The 15,356-nt window shown below is 40.8% G+C and overlaps 1 protein-coding gene across 3 annotated transcripts in view; it reads left to right on the top strand.

Moving 5' to 3' along the window:
* The window catches only part of UNC5D (unc-5 netrin receptor D), a 603,365-nt gene that overhangs the window by 368,200 nt on the left and 219,809 nt on the right, over nucleotides 1-15,356 (top strand). For all 3 annotated transcript variants that reach the window (XM_060001381.1, XM_060001380.1, XM_060001379.1), the window contains exon 4: nucleotides 10,334-10,437. In XM_060001381.1, coding sequence (XP_059857364.1) covers nucleotides 10,334-10,437 — 104 coding nt within the window. The remainder of the gene's footprint in view (nucleotides 1-10,333; nucleotides 10,438-15,356) is intronic.

The following is a 15,356-nucleotide window of genomic DNA, read 5'->3' as shown; positions in this document are numbered from 1 at the left end:
AATGAATAAGTGTTACTTTAACATCGCTGTAGTACATTTATCTATTGGTGTTTTTGCTTCTCCTAGTCAGTTTAACTATTGGAGACTTAGTTGTATATTAGTTTCTTATAATCGTTCAGATGAGCTGAAATGGAAACTCACTGATTTATTCATTCTTTCAATGAATATTTATTAAGTGACTACTGTATACCTTTCCAGGTACTAGAGGAAAGGCAAGGAACAAAACAGATGAAAGATTTTTTTCTCATGTGCAGAGATTTCCCATACGTAAAATCAAAGAAGACTATCTTAGCACTTACTAAAGATTGAAAAATATAGTTCTTCTTGCTTCCTTTAATAGACATCGTAGGAGTGAAGCTTGATATAATAAAATAAAACAAAATGTACTTCTTCCCTGGCTTCTGATTCAGTTTCGTCTAGTTGAGAGAATCTTGACAACTTGTAGGAAAAGGGTTTTTTTGGGGGACATTATTTTTTCTGGCTATAAAAGTAATCCACATTCATCACAGAAAATTTTAGAAAATACAGAAACAGATGCAGAAGATACTGAATATACCCATATTCATACAGTAGCAAATCTTTGAAATGTTGAGTGATTTCTCTTTAGGGCTTTTCCTATGACATATGTATAGTAATCCCATACCAGTTGCTATTTAAAAATTTTTAAATCTTCAATCTTGATGTGTATGTATGCAGTTTGGTTCAGTTCCCTTATACAAAATAATGTGAAATTATTATTTTTCTTCTTTCCATAGACCACGTGAGCATAAGTGAGATCGGAAGGTGGAAATCTATTTATATTCCACCCTCTCAATATATATGAATAGAAGACCAAGGCTAATAAAAGAGTGTCCTTATGTGATGTGATAACTTATGGAAAGAGAGGTAGCTAGGCAAGCATTTTGCATAGACTTAGAAGAAAGAAACGAGAGCCTCTATAGGCAAAAAAAAAAAAAATTTTTTTTAAGCCAGTAAAAGCCCGATTGAAACAGTAAATGAGGTATAGAGAGATAAAGATTCTTATCAAGTCAAGGTGCTAATAAGTGGCAGACCAAGAATTCAAACAAATACGGGCATACCTCATTTTATTGTGGTTCGCTTTATTGCATATACTGCGTTTTTTTACAAATTGAAGGTTTCTGGCAACCCTGTGTTGAGCAAGTGTCATTTTTCCAGCAGCATTTTCTCGCTTTGTGTCTCTGTGTCACATTTTGGAAATTCTCACAGTATTTCAAACTTTTTCATTATATTCATTATGGTAATCTGTGTAGTGATCTTTGATGTCACTATTGTAATTGTCTTGGGGTGCCATGAAGCACGCCCATGTAAAATGCTGAACTTAATCCGTAAATTTTGTATGTGTTCTCACTGCTCCACCAACCAGCTGTTCCCCTCTCTCTCTTCCTCTGCTTGAGTCTCCCTATTCCCTGAGACACAATGATATTGAAATTAGGCCAATTAAAAACCCTACCATGGCCTCTAAGTGTGCAAGTGAAAGGAAGAGTTGCACATAACTCACTTTAAATCAAGAGCTAGAAATGATTAAGCTTAGTGAGGAAGGCATGCTGAAAGCTGAGATAAGCCAAAAGCTAGACCTTTTGCATTAAACAGTTAGCCAAGTCGTGGATGCAAAGGAAAAGTTCTGGAAGGAAGTTAAAACCACTTCAATGAAAACACAAATGATAAGAAGCAAAACAGCCTTGTGACTGATGTGGAGAAAGTTCGAATGGTGCGGATAGAAGATCAAACCAGACGTAACATTCCCTTAAGTCTAAGCCTAATCCAGAGCAAGACCCTACCTCTGTTCAATTCTGTGAAGCCTGAGAGAGGCAAGGAAGCTGCAGAAGAAAAGTTTGAAGTAGCAGAGGTTCATTCATGAGGTATAAGCAAAGAAGCGCATTTTCAGAACATAGGTGAGCAGCGAGTGCTGAGGGAGAAGCTGCAGCAGGTTATCCAGAAGATCTAGCTGAGATAATTAATGAGGGAGGCTGTGCTAAACAACAGATCTTCAGTGTAGACGAAACAGCCTTCTGGTTGATTTGAAAATTTTCAGTGTAGACGAAACAGCCTTCTAGTGGATTTGAAAATTTTAAGTGCTTTTTATTGTCCACCGCCAGATTTTCTTCTTAAATCATAACTCAAATACTTAATTCATTACTTTGTCTTCTCATTAGTTAGTTTATGTAAAAATGTAATGTTTTCAGAAAGGATATGTGGCTGCCTACAATCTCTTGAAATTATCATGTCTGAGACTATATTATTATTAGTTTGCTCATGAATAATAACTTATTTGGGAATGGAAAATTAGTACCCATACTTTTTCACTAAAAAACAAAAACATAGATTTGGTTACATAATTATACTCTGGTATTGGCTAATACAGGGAAAAGTTTCAGTTGTAGCCTGCTTTTTGTTTCATTGTCAGTCCTTTATTTCAGATTTTATTTCTTCATCGAGCTTTACGGAGAAGATATATTTGACAAATACCATTGTGTAACTTTAAGGACCACAGTGTGATGATTTGATATGTATTTATATTGAGGAATGAGGACCACACTGATGTTAATTAACAACACCCATCACCTCACACAGTTTTATATGTATAGTAGTGAGAACATTTAAAATTTGCTCTCAATAAATTTCACATATGCAATACAGTACTGTTAACTATATCCACTGTGCTGTACGTTAGGTCCCCAGAACTTATTCATCTTATGACTTGAAGTTTTATCCTTTAACCACCATCTTCCATTTCCCTCAACCCCTGGCAACCAACAATCTACTCCTTGTTTCTTTGAGTTGAGCCTTTTTAGATTTCGCGTATGTGGAATCATACATTATATGCTTCATCTATGTGAGATCATGCAGTATTTGTCTTTCTCTGATTTATTTCACTTAGCGTGTGTGTGTGCATGTGTGTATCATAGTTTATTCATCTGTTCATCCATCTGTGGACACTTAGGTCATTTCCATATCATTGTAAGTAATGCTATGAACACGGGGGTGTAGATATCTCTTCTAGATAGTGATTTTGTTTCCTTTGGATATATATGCAGGAATGGGATTGCTGGATCATATCGTTGTTACTTTTTTTTTAATTTTAGGAACTTCCATACTGCTTTCCACAGTGGCTGCCCCAATTTACATTCCCACCAACAGTGCACAAGAGTTCCCTTTTCTCTACATCCTCATCAAAACTTAACTCTTATCCTTTTGATATTGGCCATTCTAACAGGAGTGAGGTGATATCTCACTGTGGATTTGATTTTTGCATTTCTTTGACGATTAGTGATGTTGAACACCTCATGTACCTATTGGCCATTTGTATATCTTCTCTGGAAAGATGTCTATTCAAGTCCTTTGCCCATTTTTTAAATTGGATTATTTGAATTTTTTTTGCTGCTGAGTTTAATGAGTTCCTTATATATTTTGTATAGTAACACCTTATCATATAAATGGTTTCAAAATATTTTCTCCCGTTCCTTAGGTTGGCATTCACTTTGTTGATCATTTCTTTTGCTGCACAGAAACTTTTTAATTTGTTATAGTCTTACTTGTTTATTTTTTTCTTTTGTTGCTTGTGCTTTTGGTGTTATATCCGAAAAAATTATTGTCAAGAAGCTTCTTCTTTTTCCTTTGTTTTCCTCTAGGAGTTTCACAGTTTCAGGCTTTATATTTAAATCTTTGATTCATTTCAAGTTAACTTTTCTGTGTGGTGTAAGGGAAGAGTTCTTCTCTTTCACATTTCACTCTTTCACATGTACATATATCCAGTTTGTCCAGCACCACTATTGAAGAGACCGTCCTTTCCCCGTTTGGTATACTTGTATCCCTTGTCAAATACTGAACCATACATATGAGGTTTTATTTCTGGGTTCTCGATTCTGTTTCATTGATCTATTTGTCTGTATTTATACCTATACCATACTGTTTTGATTACTACTGCTTTATGGTATAGTGTGAAATCAGGAAATGCAGTGCCTCCTGCTTTGTTCTTTTTCAGGATTGTTTTGGCTCTTCAGGGTCTTTTGTGGTTCCATGCTGAGTTTAGGAGTTTTGTTCTGTTTCTGTGAAAATGACATTGGGATTCTGATAGGGATTGCATTGAATTGGCTTTGGACAATATGGACATTTTAACAATATTAATTCTTTCAATATGTGAAATTTTTAGTTACTTCTGTTTATTTACTGTAAAATACTTGTAAAATTATTTTTACAATTTTTAAAAATTTTGTTAATTCAAACTTTCAACTATGATATATCCAGGAACTTTTTTTTCTTTTCAAAATTATTTTGCCTTGTGTGCAATGAGCTCTTTTGTAAACTGAAGTTGGTTTGTTTTCAACCTTGGAGAAGACATGGTTACCATTATTATATTAATTATCATTTATTTTCTTTGGGCTTGTTGTCTCCTTCTAAATTTTCAATGATATTTAAATCATATTTCTCTATCTCAACATTATCTTTTGTTATTTATTTCACCTTTTTCTTCTGGTAAATTCATTACCATTTTATCATTTTCCTCTTAGCTCATTTATTCAACTTGTGTTTATTAAGAACCTTCCCTGTATCAGCTGGTTAGTAGGCACTGGGACTATAAGGGTGAACATCTCAGACATAAAGCCCACATTCATTGCACTGATGATCTAGTGAGGAAAACAGATATGGAGTAAGCAATTATTAGAGCCCTACTAGAGGACATATCTTTTTTTTTTTTATAAATTTATTTTATTACTTACTTATTTATTTTTGGCTGCATTGGGTCTTTGTTGCCGTGCGTGGGCTTTCTCTAGTTGCGGCGAGCAGGGGCTACTCTTCGTTGTGGTGCGCGGGCTTCTCGTTGCAGTGGTTTCACTTGTTGCAGAGCACAGGCTCTAGGCGCACGGGCTTCAGTAGTTGTGGCATGTGGGCTCATTAGTTGTGGCTCAGGGGCTCTAGAGCGCAGGCTCAGTAGTTGTGGTGCATGGGCTTAGTTGCTCAGCCACATGTGGGACCTTCCCGGACCAGGGCTCGAACCCGTGTCCCCTGCATTGGCAGGCGGATTCTTAACCATTGCGCCACCAGGGAAGTCCCTAGAGCACGTTTCTTAAACTGGGTTTTGCTGGATGCTAAGCCATTGCCTTCTATCTCAAAAACCACTGGTTTGTAATTTGTGAAGCTAAGGCTGGGACCTCCTTGCCAGATCCCGGCTCCCTGTAAGGTTCCACCAATTAGGGGGTGCCACAGGAGACTGGACAGTGAAATAGGGAGGAAGGCTGCTTCTTTCTGTTCATTTTCTGTCTTTGTCACCATCTTCCCAGCAGAGTTGCTTTATGTTAGAAGTGGCAGTTTCTTGTTTCGCACTTATTTTCAGTACTTCCAGATCCAGCTTTATTATGCTCTCCCGCTCCATCCCCTTCCCCCAAGAGATGCCAGCCCCAGTCTGGTGGACAGTCTTTCTTCAGAGGTCTAGGTCTTGATGCCTTGGGTCCCTCTTCCAAGTTCCTGAGGTGCGAGCACCAAAACCCAGTGCCCTCTCCTTGGAGAACTGAGCCGCCTCTAAGCTTCAAAGTTCTATAACCCCAGCCTCTTCCCTTTGCTCCCCCATTCCCCATCCTTAGGGTGGGACCAGATCCTAGCAGTTCCCCCTTTTGCCTTTTTAGTCCTTCAATTTTTACATTAATATTTTCTGTTAAAACATCTGGTATGCTTTGTTTTCCTGCCTGGATCCTGACTGATAAATCTGTCTTCTGTTTCGCTAGTTCAGTTTTCAGCAGTCTTCAGTATGCTGTCTACTATCTCCATGATATATACATATATATATATATACACACATACATACACACACACACATATATATACACACACACACACATATATATACACACACACATATATATACACACATATATACACACATATATACACACACATATATACACACGTATACACACACATATATACACACACACACATACACATGTATACACACACGTATATACACATATGTACACATATATATACACACACATACACACATATATATACACACACATATATACACATATATACACACACATATATATACACACATATATATACACACACATATATACACACACATATATATATACACGTATATACACACACATATATATACACACATATATATACACACACATATATACATATATATATATTTCTAATTCAGCAGTTATGTTGTTTTTTCCTTCCTGCATAGTGGCAGTTTTCTTGATCTCAGATGTTATCCTATTTATAAATCCCTACTCTAGATTCTCAGTTACTATTTCCTTTTGATTTTAAAGAACTTAAATTAGAAGTTATCTAAAAATGCCTCTTGTTTCCAGTCTTAGAGGAAGCCATTTAATTTCAGTTCTGTGGTTTGTCTCCTTCATTTGTAGCATAATTCTTTTTATATGGCTGGGGATGTTTTTCCTACTATTAGAAGTTACACAGGTTCCTATCTGAATCTTTCAAGCCTTGGAACTAACATAGGCGATAAAAGTATCTAGTTTGCCAATTCAGAAACTAATTAGGTTGGGAATTCCCTGGTGGTCTGGTGGTTAGGACTCTGCACTTCCAGTGCCAGGGGCCCGGGTTCAATCCCTGGTCAGGGAACTAAGATCCCGCAAGTCGTGCAGCGTGGCCAAAAAAAAAAAAAGAGGGAGAGAAACTAATCAGGTTGGGTAACCTATCGTGAGAATCGTAGGTAGAATGGAAAGCATTTCCTTCTATGTCTAAGAATTTATTTCCGTAATTTTTACTATTTTCAGTAGCTTTCTGGAATTTGTCTGGTGTGTTTGTCCTCCTTGGGAATCAAAAATGCTAGTGTTCCTGCCACTAGTGTTAGGCACAGGCCAGGACTCAGTGTCACTTGGGTTTCTCATTTGGTGTGATATCTAGTGTGTGGGGCTGCTATGATGAGTTGGATCCATATATATGACACCCCAGTTGTTGCCTGACCCCCTACTCTCCTGCCTTTAATCTTTGTATCTCCACATTTAGAAGTGTCCATATACTTCTTGTTGGAACCCTTCAAATGGTGATGGCAAATGTCAGTTGGGAAGATCAAGAAGTTGTGTGGGTCCTTTCTTCAATCTGATCCTGGCAGTATGACATCTACTAGAAATTTCTCAAAGCTTCTTGTTTATAGACCATACCCTTTCCTACATCCCAGTGTCAGTACGGGGTTTTCCTTCTTTATATACATATTTGCTTAGCTAGTTCATTGAGTAGGTGGGAATGGGGAGGAAAAACGACTTCACGCTAGTTTTTCATCAGCCAATGTAGTTACTGTAGGGGAGTGTGGAAGTACCCGAAAACTATACCTTTTCCATTTCTGGTGAGCCAAGAAAGGAAACAGAAGGTAAAATAGAAATAGTATAAGACAAAATAGAAATTCACGCTAGTCATTTTCTGTGCTTCATTTGGGTGAATGCAGATTATTTGGTGTTATCAAAACTGCAGTCATCATGTAGCAACACTGGATAAGACTTCCTTTAGAAAACAAAGCAATCAAAGAAAAGAAAAACGTGGCAAACAAACCAAACAAAATTAACCACAAAAACACAACCCTTTCTTTCCATTAACAAACTGATGTGTCATGTAAGAGTCGCTCACACTCTCCAATAGATTCATTTCAATATAGAGTCATCCCCCTTATCCGTGGTTTCAGTTACCCATGGTCAACCTTACTCTGAAAATATTAAATGGAAAATTCCAGAAATAATTCATAAGTTTTAAGTCACATGCCATTCTGAGAAGCATGATGAAATCTCATGCCATCCAACTGCATCCTGCCCAGGACAAGAATCATCCCTTTGTCCACAGTAAACCGCCCATTCATCTCTAAGTAACCATCTCGGTTATCACATTAACTGTCCTGGTATCACAGTACTTGAGTTTAAGTAACCCTTCTTTTAATTGATAATGGCCCCAAAGTGCAAGGGTGGTAATGCTGGAAATTCGTATATGTCAAACAGGTGCTGAAAAGTGCTTTCTTTAAGTGAAAATTCTTGACTTAAAAAAGAAAGAAAAAATTTTATGCTGAGGTTGCTAAGATCTATAGTAAGCACAAATCTTGTATCCGTGAAATTGTGAGAAGGAAAATGAAATTCATGCTCGTTTTGCCGTCATACCCCATAATGGCCAGAACACATGATGAGTACTTCGTTAAGGTGGAAAAGCATTAAATTTGTACAACAAGATATTTTGAGAGAGAGATTACATTCACATAACTTTTATTACAGTATATTGTTTTGTTTTGTTTTGTTTTGTTGCGGTACGCAGGCCTCTCACTGTTGTGGCCTCTGCCGTTGCGGAGCACAGGCTCTGGACGCACAGGCTCAGCGGCCATGGCTCACGGGCCCAGCCGCTCCGCGGCATGTGGGATCTTCCCGGACCGGGGCACGAACCCGTGTCCCCTGCATCGGCAGGCAGACTCTCAACCACTGCGCCACCAGGGAAGCCCCTACAGTATATTGTTTTAATTGTTCTATTTTATTATTAGTATTGTTGATCTCTTACTGTGCCTAATTTATAAATTGAACTTTATCATAGGAATAAACAGTATATATAGGATTTGGTACTATCTGTGGTTTCAGGCTTCCACTGGGGTTCTTGGAATGTATCCTCCATGGATAAAGGGGGGTTACTATAGTCCTGAAGACTATATTGGTCATACAGAAAGGGGATTTCTGACTCAAGGATCCCTTGGGGGAGAGCAAAGGAGAATTTGTGTTCACGTTTTGCAGGAAATGTGAGATTTTTCATTCTGGGGGTTATTCACATTTTCATCACTTGTAATTTTGTCATCAGTCTTGTGAACTTCCTCACACTTGAGAGTCAGAAATTCTGAATCGTAAAGGCTGTGGCAGTTTACAGATCTCCAGTAGAAGGAAGCTTGGCTTTCCAATTTGGGGGACAGCAGAGAAATGGGAAAATAGATCCTGCCGCCTGCCTACAGTGTGAGTCCTTGTAAGATCCTTTGCTTCCAGGATACTCCCGAAGATCTCCGAATAGACAGCAGTACTGACAGAAGACGTCAGTTGCCTCTGGGAGGGAAAACATTAATAGTAAAATTCTGAAGGAAGTGAATACATGGATCGCTGTTCTTTTTAATCATGGCGTGTTTTTGACTTGCTAAAAGCAAGTTTAATGTATTTATACAATTTATAAAGATGTAACTGAGTCTGAAGCTGTGCTCTTTCCAGAGGACATATTTCACGTTATTGTAAGCACTAAAGAAAATTAAATCAATAAATCCGCAGCCTGTAATTTGAGATCCTCGATTGAAGAAAAATACGTTGTCCGGGAGGGAGGGGGAAATCTTCGAAAGACTTGTAAAACTGTCTTCGCTCCACCAGCCCAGGCCTTCAAGTGCCAGTGGGAATTAAGCTCGTGCTGTAAAATTATAGAAGTGTTGTTATGGCACCTCAAAAAGAAGCAAAGGCCAACTCCCACTCTTGCTAATGAAGCATATGCTTAAGTGGAAAGCTGTGCCAATGATGCTCTTTCTCTCTTTCGAACTGGCCCTGTATCCTTTTCCCGGAGAAAGCTTTGCTGGTGAGCAGTCAGGTACTGATGTCCAGACACTTGGTGAATTTTTCCCCATCACTGGCACTAATACTCTCCGTGACCACTGGCAAGCCAATTAACCTCTCCAAGTGTCACCCTTCCGTGTGTAAAAGGTTAATGGTGCAGCTTGTTTGCAAAGAGCCTGGAGCCTTCCATGAAACGCACTGCATGGATACCCAGCATTGCCGTTGGACTGGAGGGTGTTGTGTTTTTTACTTATATGTTTGGTTGGATAGGTTATAGATTTTGTTGTGGTTGAACGTTGCCTCTTCTCCCTGGTTACAAATAAAAGACTAATAGGTAATCTCACTCTATTACCATCTTCTAGAGCTCCCTAGAGGGTTAAGGGAATGGCAGAGGTTACAGGTTAATAATGCATTCTTTAGTTAATAAAAAAAAAAAAATCACGTGCATCTCAACTGCATAATAGCTGTGGATGGCAAGTTATTAGGCCAAGTGATGTATCAGATACTAAGTAGGTAATGCTGGCAAAGACTCATGAAATAATGAGGTTTTTCCTTTTCCTGCTCCCCCAGTAAATCTTTTATCCTTCGCCTCAGTATAGAACATTAGGGACAGTTTTGTTAAGATTTCTTTCTTAACAAAGATGCTTGTGAATATTTAGGAACCCCTGAAACCAGTGACTTGTGTGTGTATCTAGGTTGTGACGTTCAGCTCACTATTTTATAATCTCTGGAGCAAATGTGGATCCTACTGGCCCCAGAGCAAAGTGTCACATCTTTCACGTTCTTTGCAGATTTACGGAAAAACTTCGAGCAAGACCCGCAGGGAAGGGAGGTTCCCATCGAAGGCATGATCGTGCTGCACTGCCGCCCGCCTGAGGGAGTTCCTGCTGCCGAGGTAAGACCAGGCCTGTTCCCGAGAGGGAGGGCCCGAGTCCTGTGTGCTACAGGTGATGAAAGCCAGCCTGGGTATGGCCTTGTTGCTGCCTGGCCCCAGCTGCTAAAGATGGTGAAGAGACTGTCGGAAATAAGTTGGAAGAGGCAATTGTGTCTCCTCTAATTTCTTGTCGGCACAGGCTCTTGCTAGGCAGCCCGGGTAGGATGTGTTCCGTGCCTTTGCTTTTCGGGACCTCAGTGGGACAGGCAGCATCTTCTGTGTCCTCCATCTGACCTTGGCTTCTGGATCAATCTAATAGGCAAATTCATGTGAAAAAGTGCAGAGAGAAGGAGGTCAGGCCCTAGTGCCACGTTTCATGGGTGTCTGCACTTACTCATCCTTTATTTGCTTACGGGACAAACGTTCCAGGAGTGTTTGTTGTGTTTTAGGTGCTGCGCTGGCATGAGGGATACGAGAAGTGTTGAAGCCACAGGTCTCTGATCAGTTATCCGTTGTTCACAGTGAGGCAGCAGGAATCCAGAGTCACTGTGGTTTTTGCTCCTTGTTTTCTAGAAACTTCTATCATAGGGTTAGAATATAATTATTAGTCATAACACATTGTGGTAGTAGAGATGGTGTCCTTTCAGTCACTATTAAAAGAGGTTCTCATGGATTAGTAATATGGTTATTAAGGCAGTATTGTGCGGGGGTACTCAGAAGTATAAAGAATGCTTGGTAGAATCCTGTGTTTATAAATGTAGGTCTGAGTCAAGCAGTCCATAGGCCAGCTGTGGCTTCTCTCTGGGAAGCTAGGAAACTGGCCGAAGAGCCGTCGTTTAGTCACTGAGAAGTAGAGATATTTAAAAAACAAAAAACAACACAAAAGGATCCTTTGCCTCGCCTTTTAGCAAACATTGCTATGGGATTGTGCATTTGGAAGGACAAAGGAGTGGAAAGTATCAAAGGGAATGAGAAAACATACACACTTGCCAATCTAGACAGGAAGCCTGCAGGGTGGACACTATTCAAAACTCAAATGCTTCCCTGAAATGAAGTAAACGGACTTGAAAATTAAAGTGAACATTCCATGCCTGATGTGAAATGATGAGAAAGGAAAATGCTTATTTTTAGATTTGTATTGGGTTGGCCAAAAAGTTCGTTTGGGTTCTTCTGTATGGAGAGTGTGCCCTGGATTCCTGAGCAGGGGGACAGGCAGCAGGGCGTTAGTGCCCAGGTGAATGTCAATCTCGTTGAGGATGCCCCATGTGCTCCTGGGAGTCTGACTTGGGTACCAGCAGTTTGCTGTAGTCACCACCATCTCTCATAACCAGGCTTCCTTCCAGGCCTGGGCTGGGTCACTCTGTCAACTTTGCCAGCATCAGAGAGGAGTGAAGACGGAAGGAAGGTCATGGTTTTTATTAGCTGTCCTGTGGGAACCGAACATTCTCTAGATGTCTAGAAATTAATTTTTACAACTGGAGGAGAACTTAGATATTGCCCTGGCACAGCCTTTGCACTTTAGAGGCAAGAAAACTGATGCTCAGACCCAAGCCCCACCAAAGGTCTTGCACCTGTTTAAGTGATAACTGTTCGGTCTTCCAAAAGATCCCCAGAGCACTCAGAGTAAGAGTCTATTTTATTTTGGCAACTTATGTGGTCCAGCATAACCTAGCCTGCTTTTGCCTCTGACCTCATCTTCTGCTCCTTCGCTTCTGACCCTGCTATAGCCACACTGGCCTCCTCACTCTTCCTCAGCTGCACCAGCCATGCAACTGCCCCAGGGCCTTTGCACATGCTGGCCCCTCTGCTAGAACACTCTTCCCCAGTTATTATATCGATTCATCCCTTCCTTCAGGGCTTGCTTAGGTATCACCTGCTCAGTGAGGCCTGCTCAGGGCACTCTGATGAAAATGTCACTTCCCTATCCTATGTGTGTACTTTCAAGCCCCTTTCTCTGCTTTATATTAACTCAGCTCTTAGCACAAACATACTGTATTCATTTGGCTTATTTTCCGTCTATTAGAACTTATGCTCCATGCGGGGAATTTTGTTCATTTTTTATTGCTGTATCCCCAGAACATAAAACAGTGCTTTTCACATCCAGGTGTTCAATAAATATCTGTTGAATATGAATGAAAAATTGTTTCCTGCCTTTATTCCTGAATATTTGCGCTTGTACCAGGACTAGCCCCAGACTAAACTGTGAAATCCACTAGACTCTTGTTTTTCTCCTATTCTGGTACTAGAAAATGGGTAAGACCTTCTTCACTCGGTCTTTGAAGACATAAGTAGAAACAAAGAACAAAGGAGAGAAGGGTAGAGAATGTGCAGTCTGGAAAAGTATATAGAATAATAGCCAAAGGGGAAAATAAAACTTGGTGTGTACATGCGTGCAGGAGTGTGTACACAGGCATGCACACCCACACACGCACATTGAAGCATCTTCCCAGAGGCTGCAAGGATTTAGGAATTCTAAGGACTCTGAGGCTCTCTGGGGCCATGGTCGGGAGGGAGGAGCCCTGTGTGGAAAGGGGTTAGCCTCTAGGAAGTAAGCAGCCTTCCTAGCTGTTCACCTACCTGGGAAAAGCTGAACTTGGGTTGAAGCTGACGCAGCTCTTTGGACATCCCTCTGAAGGTTTCTTGCCCCAGCACCCTGTTCTTGAAGGCAAATGAGTCGTGCCTGTTGGCTCAATTCATTTTCCGTCTTTATTTGCTTCTCATCTGCTTTTCAGCTGTAACCACGGGAGCAGATCAGGATGTGAAAAGCTTCCGATAGTAGACACATTACTACAGACAGTTCACATGGTATTCTTGTCTCTGTATCTCCATGTGTCTGAATTTTCCTCTTCTTATAAGGACATGAATTATTGGATTAGGGCCGACCTCAGCCCAGTAAGGCCTCGTGTTAATGTTCTGGGTCACAGTACACCCTTTTCCGAGTAAGGTCACGTGCACAGTGTACGTGTGGACATGAAATTTGGAAGGGGGCCACTCTTGAACTCAGTCCGCTCCCCATTCCCCTTTTGACATCACATCACTCTTATTTTTAGGCATGTAGATGTCATTAGAAATAAATTTCAGAGCCAGGCTGGCTGAAAGTCGATAGAGGGCCATTTCAAGGAGCAGCTGTGGCTGGAGGATGGTTTAAAACAGAAATTCTGAGCTGAGGTGGGAGGTGGAGGAGAAAGCTTTGTTTTCTACATTTTGTATTATAGATGAAAATAGAGAGTGTTTCAGCTACACTGTGGATTAATGGCTATCGTGGGCCCCTAACAAGCTTTTTATAGCATTATCTTAAGGCGGGAAAGCAGCTGGGTTCCAAACACTTGAGTTACTTTGAAATTTCACTTATTTGTGAGTTGGATACTACCTATATCTGTGCACCAGTATTTACAGCTGTTTTAGTTTCAGCAATAGCTTACACACTAGTTATTACCACCAACATCCGTGTTTTTGTTGAAGGGAAGGCAGACCCAGAGAAGAAAGCTGTGAGAGAGACAGACACAGAGAGGGAAGGAAGGTGAAAATGTTCATACCTTCCACGGTCGGGGTCTCGCAGGGTGGAGATGTCTGCCAGTGCCTGTCGTGGGGTCTTCAGGTCTCAAAGAGTGTTTTTGTGCTTACTGACCTCATAGTCGTGTGAGGAACCTACAGTAATGACTCTTCGGAATGGCGGAAACTGGGAACTGTGCTTGGAAATTGATTAGTTGTGAAATTGTCACTGTGAAATAGCATCAGTCAGAGTTATCTTCCCTGAGCAGACGGTGTTCCACCATCTCCACTGCACCACTGGTTCCCTTCCTGCCCACCTCCTGTGGGACCCAAGGGGTCATCAGTAGAAGGAGTTGTGGCTGGCAGGGCTACTGATGTACCAGCTGTACCTGCAGTGGCATAGGAGGTGGAGGTCTCCTACTTGGCACATTGAAAGGAACCTCGGGGGCAAGTCTTACTTTCACAAGACATACACGATTGCCTTCTCTCTGCAAGGTAGAACTTACTTGGCAATTAACTAACTCCATCTATATGACCAGAGAAGGTAGTTTGTATAAGAACAGAAAGAGCTACCATTTATGGAGTCTCTCCGTGGGCCAGGCACTGTGTTTAGCAGTTTCTCTATGTTATTTCATTTAATTTGCAGAAGACTGCTGTGAGATGCTAGAAAGCTATTGGTACTTTTCGTCCATCTTACAGAACTTGTCCAAGCTCCCAGATCACCAAGAAGCCAATTGAACCTTAAAGCTCAGATCTTTCTTTTCTTTGATAGTTTATGTTTCTTTTTAGTGAGATGGTGGGTTTAGTTGGTTTCCCCCAAAGCCTTTATGAAGCTTGGGAGCCCCTAGGCCAGTGATGGCATACCTGCTTGTTCTGCTGCCTGACATTCCACCCACCCTTAGACATAGAGTTTTTTGTTTAAAATCTCTTCTAGCTAATTTGCTAATCCTAAATCTGCTATAAATGCTGTGTTTCTTTGTTTGAAATAGGTAATCTGGTGATAAAACTAAGAACAGAACACTGAGAGAAAATAGAGGCTTTGGGAGCTGAGGAAACAAGCAGCCTGGAGCAGGGCCGCTGTGGAGTCTCTGTGCTCCCAAGGACCAGGAACCTGGGTTGGATGCTGTCTTAGCGAATGAGAAGTACTGAATGTCTGCAGTTCCAGAGAGGGTGCCTTGGAGGGGAAGAAAAGGGGGCATATGAAGGGGAGAGGATAAGGGTAATCTCTACTCTCATTACAGTTTTCCCCACATTTGGCCATGGCCCCGACAGATCTCCTTGTCGTAAAGGGCCCCGGATATATTCTGATGAGCACATACTCATGTCTGTATCCCAGGGCTCTCTCTCCTGGGATACAGCCATGGCGTCTGGAAATGGTCGAAAGGGAACTGAGGATTGTTAGTGGGGCATCGCGGGGGGAAAGTATGAACTTCAGAGTCGAACGGACT

The sequence above is a fragment of the Delphinus delphis genome, chromosome 21 (genome assembly GCF_949987515.2).
Source record: "Delphinus delphis chromosome 21, mDelDel1.2, whole genome shotgun sequence".
NCBI classification, from domain to species: domain Eukaryota; kingdom Metazoa; phylum Chordata; class Mammalia; order Artiodactyla; family Delphinidae; genus Delphinus; species Delphinus delphis.
Note: the sequence above shows the minus strand (reverse complement) of the source record. Positions and strands in the feature narration are given on the sequence as shown.